The sequence below is a fragment of the Musca autumnalis genome, unplaced genomic scaffold (assembly GCF_047663935.1).
Source record: "Musca autumnalis isolate F117 unplaced genomic scaffold, ASM4766393v1 scaffold_5, whole genome shotgun sequence".
NCBI classification, from domain to species: Eukaryota; Metazoa; Arthropoda; class Insecta; order Diptera; family Muscidae; genus Musca; species Musca autumnalis.
Genome location: NW_027412088.1, coordinates 114,487,047 through 114,501,115, shown reverse-complemented (window position 1 = coordinate 114,501,115; position 14,069 = coordinate 114,487,047). Strand labels below are relative to the sequence as shown.

General features: G+C 31.9%; 1 protein-coding gene across 7 annotated transcripts in view; it reads left to right on the top strand.

The window, feature by feature from the left end:
• Positions 1-14,069, top strand: part of ZnT41F (Zinc transporter 41F) — a 51,192-nt gene that overhangs the window by 34,809 nt on the left and 2,314 nt on the right. For all 7 annotated transcript variants that reach the window (XM_073988762.1, XM_073988764.1, XM_073988768.1 and 4 more), the window contains exons 5-7: positions 2,421-2,574; positions 7,571-7,924; positions 11,419-11,521. In XM_073988762.1, the coding sequence (XP_073844863.1) occupies positions 2,421-2,574; positions 7,571-7,924; positions 11,419-11,521 (611 nt within the window). The remainder of the gene's footprint in view (positions 1-2,420; positions 2,575-7,570; positions 7,925-11,418; positions 11,522-14,069) is intronic.

Sequence of the window (14,069 nt, the reverse complement as noted above, 5' to 3'; positions counted from 1 at the left end):
TAGAGAATTCAAATTTATTTAACAGCTTTTCAATTTTATCAAAATTCAGTTTTAGTTTCTTTAAATTTTCTCACGGAAACAAATAACATATTTTTAAATTTGTTTCTTTATATGAGAATAAAAACCGCTATAACTTTTGCCCGCATCGGCCAATTTTGTGAACGCGGACAGATTTGAAATTGTAGATCTGCTCGCAACATTTTTACAGTGTTTTATTTAACTTGCTTTGGTGTCCGTTTAGTTCATATCTGGTAACTCATCTGGTAACATAACACAGTTGCAGTTGACCAATCGCACTAATGAATATGAATGAATAAGAAATCAAAACCAATATTGGTCCATTTTTACAGTGTTTTTACATTGTTTCATTTATCTTGCTTTTCAAATCTGTTAACTCATTTTTGACACAGTTGCAGTTGACCAATCGAACTAGAACTTTGCCCACTTTTTAGATTTGGATGATAATACATGAATTGGAAACCAAAACCAATATGGGCCCATTTTTACCTACAGCCCCCCATATAACGGTACCACCCGATTTCAGGTATTTTGAGGATTTTGTCTTCATTTTTAGACCGAATTGGCTGTAACTTGCCATTTGGAGTTCGCAATGGTCCAGGAATTTCTCCACTAAAAATTGTAGACATAGGTCAAATTTTGGTATAGCCCCAATATAGCGGTACCACCCGATTTAATTCAAATTTAGTAACTCATTTTTAACACACTTGCAGTTGACCAATCGAACTGAAACTTTGCACACTTTTCAGATTTGGATGACAATACATGAATATGATATGCCACCCGATTTAAGTTGTTTTGAGGATTTTGTCTTTATTTTCAGTCCGAATTGGCAGTAACTTGGCATTTCGAGTTTCCAATTGTACAGAAACTTTCCCACCAAAAATTGTGTACATGGGTCAGATTTTGGTGTAGCCCCCATATAACGATACAACCCGTTTTCAGCCAATTTAAAGTTTTCGTCAACATTTTCGACATAAATTGACTGTAATTTGGTTATGGACTTCTCAGTGGTCAAAAAGTTTATTTACTAAAAAGTTAAAAATAAAAGATAATTAAAAAAATTAGGTTTCAGCGTTTTATTTATAAATTCACTAACGATAAAACTAGAAAATAAGTTGTCGCTTAGCCTCAATAAATATATTCTTCCACATGGTGAAATCTCTTTAAATTAAAAATGGTGGCAAAATGAAACGGCAAGCGTTTTATTTGAGAGATTCCATCATGTGGAAGAACATACTTATTGAGACTAAGCGACAAATTATTTTTATTACTTAATTTTTTAATTATCTATTATTTTTAATTTTTTCAAATGGAATTGCAAGGGAAATTTGGTTTTTACCATATACAATGCAGGTACACGTTTTGATATAGCCCCCATAGATCGACACCTCCGATTTTCGATATTTTGAAAGTCTTATCCTCATTATCCCACCGAAATGGTTAAAATTCGGTATTTAGTCTTTGTTCGGTCTACAAAACTTTCCCAGCAATTTGTGCACGGGTATATTCATTTATCGGGTATGAAACATTTTTACATTTTTTTGAAGGTTTTTGCCACATTATAATAATTTTAGGAAATCGTTTGTTTTGATAATGTTGAAGGTTCAATCATATGATTGGCTTGGCTTAACTTCATTAGTACTCTCTATTATAGAGAGTAACGTTTAAAAAACGTACTTACAGTAAGTAAATTTAAGTAAATTTTGCAAGGCTGTCAGTGCATTTTTTAAACGTTACTCTCTATAATAGAGAGAAATAAAGAAGTTAATCCAGTGGGGGAATACTCCAGACTTTTATAGGAAAGCTTGAGGATTTTGTGGAGATTGTTCCCCACTTTAGCTTTCTCAAATGTACAATTCAGCTTAAATTTTAAATTCTTCTCTAAAATTTATAACGGTTTTTGTCAGATCAGTAGAAAATAATTGAAGTAAATTTCAAAATTAAGAAAACAATAATTTTCAAATTAAAAAAAATCGTTGGGACTTATGTCCGCGTTTTTTTCTGTGAGGTTTGTCCACAAAGTAGAGCGGACACAACTCCCAAATCATTTTAGGAGTTATGTCAGTGGGAGTTATGTCCAGGCATTAACTTTAACACTGCATCCCTAATTTTGAGCATATCTGTGAACGTTTATTTGTATGTTTCCACATGTACATGTCTATGCACACTAGAATTATGTTAATTTTACGATAGAATGCTAATATTTTCTATTTATTTAAGAAACACATAAATGAATTTTGGAATTCGTATGCTGCAACAAACACCTACATATGTATGTTATGAAGTTGTGTATACTGAACAGAATAATGCTGGTGTGGCATAGCTGTCGTGTGTTGTTGTTTGTTACAATTGCCTGTGTAATGAGAATTTGAACTCGTTTTGCTTTTGTTTATTTTCAGAGGTTATGGGCGCATTGGCATCGATCCTGGGCATTTGGATTTTAACCGCAACTCTAGTTTTGGTTGCCATACAACGCATCTATGCCAACGACTATGACTTGGATGCCAGCACAATGATGGTCATTTCTGGCATTGGAATTTTAATTAATATCATGTAAGTGTAGATACACATCCTATTTTATTAGATGAGCAAAGTTTTTTTTATTGTTTTTATGTGAAAAATTACAAAACATTGTCACAGTAGAAACGTAGACATATACAACATTGACAAAATATATAGTAATACATATTGTTGAATCGAAATAAATAAGCATTAAAATGTTTTCTAAAATCTGAATGTAGAATACAAAGAGCTGTTTACACGTAACAGGAAATCTAATAGTTATGTGTAGTAGAAACGCCAAAATTCACCATTAAAGAACATGACAATTTAAGGGAGCTGAAATTATTGAAAATATAAAAAAATAATTATGTGACCACTGAATTGTTAACATTTGTCAAAAGATGGAGTTATGCTTAGTTCTAACGATATCATAACCATGTTATGACACACTGTTAACCAATTTTAACCGCTAAGACAACATTTAACCCACTTAAAGTCATGGTCGTTTTAGCATATTATTGTGGTGTTGTTTGAACATTGTTATAGTATTGCCTCTTATCTGTTATTTGGCCTAAAATGCAAGCAATTCAAAAAAATCGACCTTTTTGTAATTTTCGAATTTTGATGAAAAATTTAAATTTAATCAAGGCAGTCATAGCACAATTACCAAGGTAGTGGTATCACACCAGCTGTTCGAATATGAAAAGTCAAATCCCTTTATAAAAAATTATTTTTATTGTAATTTCCCCAACAACATAAAGAAAATTTTGACGTAACATATTCAAAATTTTACGATACCACTACCTTGGTAATTGTGCTATGAAGGCAGTTTTATAGAAGGTAGAAGTGATAATCAGCTGTATTTTTACTTATTTTGTAAATATGGTTTTCAAAATGTAATAGAGTCTGAAAATTGAAAATTCGAAATTTGCTACCATAAAATCCTTCTTTTTATCAAAAACGTGTAATAAAAATGACCTAGGCCAGTTCTGAATGCATTATATTAACATTTTGATTCAAATTTGTTCAATTTCAGAGGATTTCAAAATGTATTTATGTTTTTCCTGAGAAAATTTTTAGAACGACGCACAGTGGTGCCGCTCCCTTGTAAACGTGGACAAAAATAGAAGGAGTTGACCTAGGTCAATGAATTTTTGTACAAGTGCTTATGAGCGCATAGGAATGAAAAATTCAAACTTTGGTCCAAATCGGTTCAGATTTGGATATAGCCCCCATATATATCTTTCCCCGATTTTGCTACATTTCAGTCAATTTTGATTGAATATCATTCAAATTTACCCACGTGAATGTATTTCAAATTCATTAAAAATGGTAGCTTACTTTTAAATCATTTTTTATTAAATACTCTTAAATATCGGTATTGCATAGTAACTTAAAAATAAATAAAAGTCTTATTACATATTCAATCGTCAATAATTGAATCAACTTCTTTTATAACATATGGTTCAATGTCCGTATCATCTGCGCAGCTTCTTCTTGTTTGACTTAAAATACTAAATGTTGGTTCTGATTGTAAAATCATATATGTAAAAAGATCCATATTAATTTTTCTCGGTCACATTTTCGAAAATGTCAAAAATGTATTAACAAATATAAAACGAATTAGTCAAATAAAGTGAATTGGTAAACTGAGGCAAAATAAGAAAACATTGATTTTTAGTTCAAACTGTCAAATTTTGTCGGATGTAATTTTTGCATAATTTTATTCGAAAGGGATGTCTGTTTCATGTACCAAATGGCCGAAGCTACAATTTGCTGCAATTTTTAGATACGCTCCATGAAAGAAACGACATGCATTAGTTTTGTATAAAATGTTATTGCTTCAATCAACATAACGGTACTTTATATATAAACATTTTATGTAAACATTTTTTTCAAAAAGAGGAAGTCCATTGACCACTCTTTAATTCCCATTTCAAAAGATGTAATAATTCCATTAACTTCTTTAAATACAGTTCCTTGAACATGTGGTCCGTTTCTATATAAATTTCAATATAAATTCCAACGAAAAATGTTCTATGTTTGAGGGGCTATAACTTTATATTAACACCATATATCGACAAAATTCTTTCAGAATTGACCTATTTGAAGTGTTCTCAATAAAATGAAATCATACAATTTTAAAAAAGTCAACAACATATTTTTCGATTTTTGTCCACAAAGGCACCATTGTGCGACGCTATTATTCAATATTTTCTTTGACATTTAATTTTCAATAACAAAAATGTTGTTTTTATAAATTTTTTAGTTACTGTAATTCATGCATTTACCTTATATAAATGTGCCTTGAATTTAATCAAAACCAAGGGATTGGCCTTTAAGCATACATCTATATTACACTTCAAAGTTTTTGGCATTTTTTTCAACATTAAAAAATATGAGCGGTTAGGTAAAACGTTGTTACGTGAAATACACAATTAGCTCAAAGAAGGTAATTGATAAACATTTACAATTCCGTGGTTTTTTGCAACCATTTTTTATATTTTTCTGGTTTCATATAAATTGTTGTAAATTCTGAAACGGATAACAATAATTTTCTAAAATGATAAAGTATTTCATTGTAGCTGGCAGTGCTCGTGTTTCTAAGTTCGCCAAAATCCACCGTTAACGCTAATATCAAAGAATTTTTCTCTCAACCATTAACATCCAGACTAGGGTTGATAAAAAATGTTGAAATAAGTAATGAAACATCAAGAAAAATTAAATAATAATTCTCTCTTAAATTTGCCTCTCTCTCGATTTTGCTCAGCTCTGATCCAGACCTTGCCTAACAGAGGGGGAGAGTACCTAAGAGATTCGGATGTCGTAATCTATAACAGCATCCGGCAAAAAGGGGCACACGTGCCCTTGATGAGAATAACAACAGAACAACCACCACTCAGTCTTCGTTCAGAAGTCAATGAAGAAGGTTCTGTTGTCGCTTGTTTCAATGATTTTTAATTTTAGCAATACATTAACGCACACGCTGTTTGTGGAGAGAGCGAGAGAGAGTCGTATGCGTGAGGCCGCAAACAATGCGCTTGTATTGGTGCCGATACCTGATCTATAAAACGTTCCTTTTGATCACCAACATTCGACGTTTTCTTTTTTCTCTTATACAGTGGCGGCCATATAATTAAGAACGACATCGTATTAAAAAGTATTTGACTAGCTACGTTCCAAATATTTGAATATTTATATGGAAAAAAATTTGTAAATAAAGTACAGGGTAAGCACTTTCAAATAAAGCCAAAACATGTTTTAATTCTCCCCCGTTTATACGAAAGATACCACGATTTATTAAAATAGTCATAAATCGACCTGGCCACATAATTAAGAACGATATAAGAAAAGGTTACTTTAACGTAATTTTCATACACAATATGTGAATATACCGTTATGTATTTTAGAAATCGGTTACTTTGATTAATTTTTAGTATCAGTTGTCCTTCAATGCTACATATTATTGAGCCTAAGTTTGATAATTAGGGCATAACTAACGTTATCAAAAATGTGTCCATAATTTGACGAATTTATTTTATTTTTGTGATCTAAAGCCACAGTTTTGGCTTCCTCTCATTCCCTCGACGACGCTCTGAACGATACCCTGTGATTGTCGTTCCATAATCGGCGCTTATTTACCCTTAAATAGGCTTTAATCCCACTTGTTTGAGTCCTTTGCGAGGGAATTGTCTGGGAAATAGTTTCGTAAGAGCTATTTCCACCTTATAACGCGGTAGGATTTTTGTCTGGAGGTAGTAGACAGGAAATGAAACAATAATATAACGTCTATACAAAAATTGGAAGAATTCCACACCGAATATAGCATTTATTAACATAATGTTTGGACTGCTCGAATTCCACAAAAATTTTGTGTATGTACATCAGACATTAGTTTATACAAAAATTGTATTTTCATCCATTAAAATTATTGATTTCACTGATTTTGATATTAATATGAGCTTCATTGATTAAAAAGTCTAACATAACTATGCCTATCACACCCACAAAGACATTGTGCAATGAAGGCTTTCAAAATATTGAACCTTTCATTTTTGTTCGGTATACCGTTAGTCCAATTTTTTGTACAAAACGAAATTATTTTTTTATTCCCTGTCTACTACCTGTAGACCACAATCCTACCGATTTATAAGGTGGAAATGGCTCATACGAAACAATTTCCCAGACAATTCCGTCGTAAAGGACTCAAAGAAGTGAGGTAAAAACCAATATAAGGGTAAATAAGTGCCAACTGTGAAACGACAATCACAGGGTATCGTTTAGAGCGCCATCGAGGGAATGAGAAGAAGCCAAAACTGTGGCTTTAGATCCCAAAAATAAAATAAATTCGTCAAATTATGGGAAAATTTTTGAAAAAGTTAGGTATGCCCTAATTATCAAACTAAGACTCAATAATTTGTAGCATTGAAGGACATTTGATACTAAAAATGAATCAAAGTAACCGATTTTTAAAATACATAACGATATATTCACATATTGTGTATGAAAATTACCTTAAAGTAACCTTTACTTATATCGTTCTTAATTATGTGGCCAGGTCGATTTATGACTATTTTAATAAATCGTGGTTTCTTTCGTATAAACGAGGGAGAATTAAAACTTGTTTTGGCTTTATTTGAAAGTGCTTACCCTGTACTTTATTCACAAATTTTGTTCCATATAAATATTCAAATATTTGGAACGTAGCAAGTCAAATACTTTTTAATACGATGTCGTTCTTAATTATATGGCCGCCACTGTACAAAAAAATGTTCATTTTAAAGAATAACTTTACCTTTTCCTTAGAGGAAATAGTGCTGCCGGGTAGGTCTTTTCCGACTATATTCCTAATATATAATTAAATATGAAATTTTTAACAGGTGTTTAGTAAGATAAATATAATACTATTATACAGTTTACGCTACTGTGTTCTATACATATGCATATACACGGAAATACATACATTAAAAAAGATTAGCATGGTTCGTTCCATTTAATTCGAGCGTAAATATTTATCTAGTTAAATTTATTTTTCAATATTTTCCAGTATGATTTCCATTTTACACACTTCGTCAGCTGAACTGCCAGAAGGTGGAATAGGTGCAGCTCATGGTCACAGTCATAGTCACAACCATGGCCACAAACATAGCCATAATCACCATCACGGTCATAGTCACAACACTTCACAGTTCCATTTGCCGGATTCACAGCGACATCAACACCGACACAGTCTTGTTGGCAGTCATCAGGACTTGGAGCATTCAGTGGAACCAGCAGATACAACGGACTCGCTCTTTGCCACTGCCGATGGCACCATAGCTGTTGACAGTGCTCGAGCAGTAGCATCAATAGAGCATCAGCCTACGCTGTGCGGAAATGCCGTGAAACACCAACAAGATGGGTAAGAAATTATTGAAATAAAATTGCTTGCGGCTATTTATTTAAATGTCGACTTTTGAATGTGATAAACACAAACATCAAAAAGAAAAACAAAACCAACTCTCCTTGTTAAATCGTACATAACTTTAAAAGGAATTCTGTTATGTAGTTATTTTAAATTAAGGTCACGTACGAATCGTGCGTAATATGTTATAAATATTGTAACAGTTACATTCGATTTTGTTTCTTTACTTTAATCCAAAATTTTACATTGACGTACAGACTTGTCACATAAAAAAGATAATCCAAAACAAAAGGAATATTTAAAGACTCTACTGTGAAACAAATCAATTTTAAAACATTCTAGCAAGGTCATACCAAATGTTAAGTTGTGAAAGAAATTTATTTATTTGTATTTTCGTTGTAAGTTTGGTAGAGATAATAAATACAACGTAATTGACAAAAATCTTAAAATGAATTTAAAAATATATCACCAATATTTTTGAAAATTTAACATAGCTGAAGCCAAGGTTTACCCTTTTAGAACACGCGACCTGTGATTGTATATTATACAAATTAAATATTTTTGGATGAAATGAAATGTTTTTGGACGTGGCAAAAAATATTGACCTTAAAAGATAATTTGCGTGGAAGCTGTGGCTATATTTATGTTAAAAAATGGGTAAAAATGGGTTGAAGCCAACATGTCTTTTTTTGTGTTCTCTCGATTTGTGAGTAAACCACACTTCTCTCGATTTTTCTGTCAAAGTAAAAGTAGAAGCAAACTAAATAAGGATCGTCTCACTAATGTATTACTTTTCAAAATTTGAACTGCTTCTACCATTAAATTATGCTGACATTTTGAAGCCAGATTTACAGTGTTTTTTGAAATTTTCTTCTAAGTTCATTCCGCAAACAAGTTTTTCAAAAAGTCATGTATAGGATTGTAGTACTTGCGATTCTGAGTTATTTGATACGTATATTGTGAATGTAGTCTGCACAGCTTCACAGAAATCTGCATCCAAAGGCGGAAATTTTGAGCGAACATTTTTCTAAAAATCATATTTTTCGGGTCTAATATTTGCAATTGTCTCTAGAATACCTCGTACTCCATTGCACATTTTAGTTTTTTACGTTCCGGATCCAATAAATCATTCCTCGTGAAAATCCATCTACTAAAACGCGAGCTACGAGAAATTCCAAAGTAGAAAAATCACCTAAAATTGTTTTTGAAAATATCGCGTATTTTATCGCGTTTTCTGCGGGTCGTTTCCACTGCAATGAAAAAACTAGTGCAGCATCTTCGTTTTAGCGGAAACAGAAATTTGAAAACTTCACTGATAAGGAAGCTACATTCATTTTATCCCAAAAAATAGTGTGTGATGCTACATCCACGGTTGTTGATTGATCGCCTTGAAATAATAAATTTGCGCATTTTAGCGATATTTTATAGGGTTTTTAATGCTTAGATGCATCCGATGCTACATCTTAGAGTCCAAATTATATTTCGGAAAATATATAAAACTTAATAGATATGGTCTTGCTATACATGAAAATCACATGCGGACAAAATGATTTTGATAATTACGCGATTTACACGTATTTTAAAATGCATATAAATTAAAATGGGTTATTTGATCTCTATTTCCATTTCAGAAGCTTTGAGATATATCCTCATCAACCCAATTACCTTTCCTAATGGGAAAGCTTTAATATGAATGTCAATAAAGCAAAATCCGTCTATTTTATTGGGAGATTTAAGCAAAATGCAGGAAGTGTTCCTATAGATTTTTACAAAATTTTCTACTACATAATGCATGTGAAAAAATATTTTTTTCTAACAAAAAATTATTTTTTTGACCAAAATATGTGCTTATTTTGGCTGTAACATCGAAACTATAACACCAATCTGTATGATTGTAGTCTCATTTGATTCGCCGTGAAGTTTTGCTTCTATACAAATTTTGTCGTAATTTTATAGCGGGTAAATGGAACTTTATTTTGAAAAAAGATGACTTACATTCAATAATTTATCAATTTATTATACATTTCGCGAGTACTAAGTAACAGTTAACAAATATTATGCAATCTACTAACTCAAGCCAATTCCATATAACTTTTTAGTAGCAATTGCTCGCGGTAAAATAATTAGCGTTTTTATAATAATTTTTTCTTTAAAACGAAAATAGAACCGCCATAACTTTTGTCCGCTTCAACAAAAAACTGGCTCGCGAGCGGATTAGTACTAGGAATTTGTTTCTTAACCTATGTACCAAAAATCTTTGACGCAGCGCGAAAAAAAATTTAACATTTTTTTTGAAATGGAATATGAAATATTTGACAACATTTGTGATATATGTATGTATTTATAGCAAACATATACGATTCTCACGGCGACCTGGCTTAACATCCTGGCTTAACGCCCAAAATTAATTTTGGGCGTTATGTCCGCCCTGATCTCGGACTTAATACCTAAAATAAAATTGGGTGTTATGTCCGCCTTAACTCCGGACATAATAACGCCCAATTTCATTTTGGGCGTTAAGTCCGGTGTCAGCGCGGACATAACGCCCAAATTGGATTTTGGGCGTTATGTCCGTTGGGCGTTATGTCAGGTCGCCGATTCACACAGGCACAGTCATTAAAACAGTCTGTAACTTTCGCGAATCCGTTGCAAATAACCACATATTCTCTTGTTCGATAGGTACAATAAATATAAACATAAAATTCGCGAGTTTATGAAGAAAAACAAAAAATTGCAATATTGTCAAAGGCGCATTAAATGCTCTGAAATATCGCGATTTGATAAAAAAAAATTGGTCCAGAATGGATTGATATTAATTTTAAATTAGATTAAACCTATTAATAAGTTATTACGAAAAGCGTATGTGTCATTTCACTTTTTTCTCGATAGAGAAAAAATGACAATGAGCAGTGGTATTTTTGATATTTGCAAAAATTGCAACAAATTTATAACCCTAATGTACATATTGAAAATAGTAGATATATGGAAGAAGAAAACTAAAGAAAAACTTTCTTTATTTCAGTTTCAGTAAAATGTCTAAAAAATGTTTTGTTCACGATCATTTTTAGAATCGTTGTTACTAACATATATTTTTTTCATTTTCATTTTAAACGCAGCTATTTTATTTAATTCAATATTCTTTTTTACAAAGATACTTAATAGCTAACAGTATATCATAAAATAATAAATATACATATATTCCCATAATCTTTTGAATTTTGTTGGAACTACAACAGTTTGAGGTTAATTGTGCTATCTTTTATAACAATATTTCGGGTTATATTCGTTATTTTTCCAATTTTTTTTGTTTAAGTTGTTGCCAGGAAAATTACAAAAACTGGCCATATTACAAGTTTTTAAAGATAAAACAAATCTTATATACTAAAGGGATAAAATAAACTTACATACTAATTATGATAAACTTACGTGCTAAAATTAATAATAATAAATATATACTTACTAACATATAATTTTCTGTTTTTTTTTTTCAGCAACGACAAGAACCTAAATTTAAGGGCAGCAATGATTCATGCCATTGGCGACTTAGTACAAAGTTCCGGTGTTTTCATCGCGTCAATATTTATCAAAATATATGTAAGTATGTCATATTGTCACCTATTTGCCACTATAAGCAACGGATATACAAAAATGTCTAATTTCTATACCAATTTATTTTTCTATACTAATAAATATGTACTTTATGTATAAGAAAATTTAGTTCCAAATAAGAATGATACCACTATATATTATTGGCAAACTTAAATTACATACATAATTTTGTAAAACGAAAACTGTCGCTAAAACACCAGTGTTATTCTTTTATGTTGGGCAACAATTTAGTTCTATGCTTGTTGATATGTTTGGATACAGTCCTCATTGTAAAGTGACGTCTCTTATTATCACTATTTAAACTCTCGAACGGATCAAGTGTTTCGAACCAAATTTTGCACGTAATATTTTGCCCAATTTTAGTTTAAGTTCGAAGATGAGCCATAATGGTTCGAGTAACTCCCCCACAATACTTCAAACATTTTCTGTCAAATGGTGGGAACGATAACTCTCAATAGATTTGGTCCAAACATCGAACGTCGTATTCTTCCTTCCAAATAATGATCGGTTTCGAATATGGTCTATATCGGTCCACTTTTTGGATACCTCGGATAAAGTGATCGGATAGTTTTTACATATTTTCATCAGGTTGTCCTTGCGACCTCCTTTACGACGACATAATTCTACATAAGTCCATACTTCCTGAGATAATGACCCAAAAGCTCCAAAGAACCCTGGATCGTAAAGGTCAATATTTTCAACGTATTTGCCAAAGGCAAGTGATGTACGGCACGGTGCTCTTGAACCAACTGTAAATGAAAGCTTACACATGGGAAGTTTTTGCGGATTCTTAAACCACAATGTTCATACATGAGAAAAATAAAAAATCGCCGGAGGGCTTTTTAAATAAATCGTGGTCAAAGTTACCATTATCAGGGTTTTTTAGGTTTTCACGATTTTGCTTGGAAACCGCAAGTCCAATAGAAATTGGATTAGAAAAAATATTGTGGCTGTAAAAATTATCGACAAGATTGACCTTAATGATAGTTTCGTATGTTTTACCATTTATGAGATATAGCAGTTCAAATTAGGACAATTCACTCCTTATAAAACAATGTCATATACGGTGCGCCTTAACAAACTTTAAATAAAAACCGCTTACACCTGGGCAGTTTTTGCGGATTCTGAAACAGACATGTTCAAAGATGAGAAAAATCCATAAACAAGAAAAAATCCCCAGAGGGATTTATAAATAAATCGCGGTCAAGGTTGACATTTTTGCTTGGAAACCGAAAGTCCTATCGAAATGAGATTGGAAAAAATATTGTAGCTGTGAAAATTCTCTACAAGATTGACCTCTATGATATTTTCACAGGTTTAACCATTTCTAAGATATAGAAGTTCACATTTTAGGTGTTTTTGTTAGGTTTACACGATTTGCTTGAAAACGGTAAGTCTTATCGAAATGGGACTAGAGAAAATCTAATAGCTGTGAAAATGTTCTACAAGATTGGCCTTTGTTATTTGTTGTAGGTGGTACCATATTTTAGATATAAAAGTTTAGGCTGGGAAATTGCAGTCATGACATTGTTTTAATAGGAGACGATGTAGTCAGTGAATTGTCACAATTTAAACTTCTATATCTCAAAAATGGTAAAACCTACGAAAATATCATAAGGGTCAATCGTGTAGAGAATTTTCACAGCCACAATATTTTCATCGATCCAATTTCGATAGGACTTGCGGTTTGGAAGCAAAATAGTGAAACACTAAAAAAAAACCTAAAAATGTAAACTTTGACCGCGATTTATTTAAAAAGCGCTCCGGCGATTTTTTTTATTACTCAGGCCCGCGTGTCGCTTAATGTCATCTTACAAAGCGTATGTGCTGTGCAGGGATACCAAATTAAGACATGACTTGGAATGATTTCGATAAAATATGATTAGAGCAATGATAGGCAATGGGGCTCCCATTTGTGGTTGTGTGTGTAAAAAATTCTCACAAACACAATTCAATTCAAAAGATATAAATATGTACATTAAGATTGGAAAACTCAATTGTTAACATTTTCAATAGATGGAGTTAAGCTTTGTTGTTACGATATCATAACAACATTCTGTTAAGTAGTTAACAATTTCAGGCGTTTTTAACCGCTTAGTTCATATTCAATGAACTGGAATACAATACTGAGTCCAACTTTTTGCTTTTCTACAATTTGTATAGGTCGAATTGCGCTTTAATGGGGTTTTTTAAATTAGCTGTGTCTTTTTACGTGATAATTAGTAATAATTATTACTAATGTTGCAGATTTTGACAGTTGTATAATGGAAAAGTTGCCGAATAAATGTTTCAGCAACATTTAGTAAGTAAAAAGACACACCAATTAACATACCCCTGTTGTTGATAAAATGTTTATATACTTTGTTTCATAAACATATTTGCATTATGCATCTTTTTCTATGTCTTTGCACACAATGACACCCCCTAAAGTATGCAATAGAAAAATATTTTGCCTACCATTGGATTAGAGTCAATATGTCAATATCCAAAAGATTGTTCAAGACAAATTATTCTTTAAGGTATTCCTTCTGCC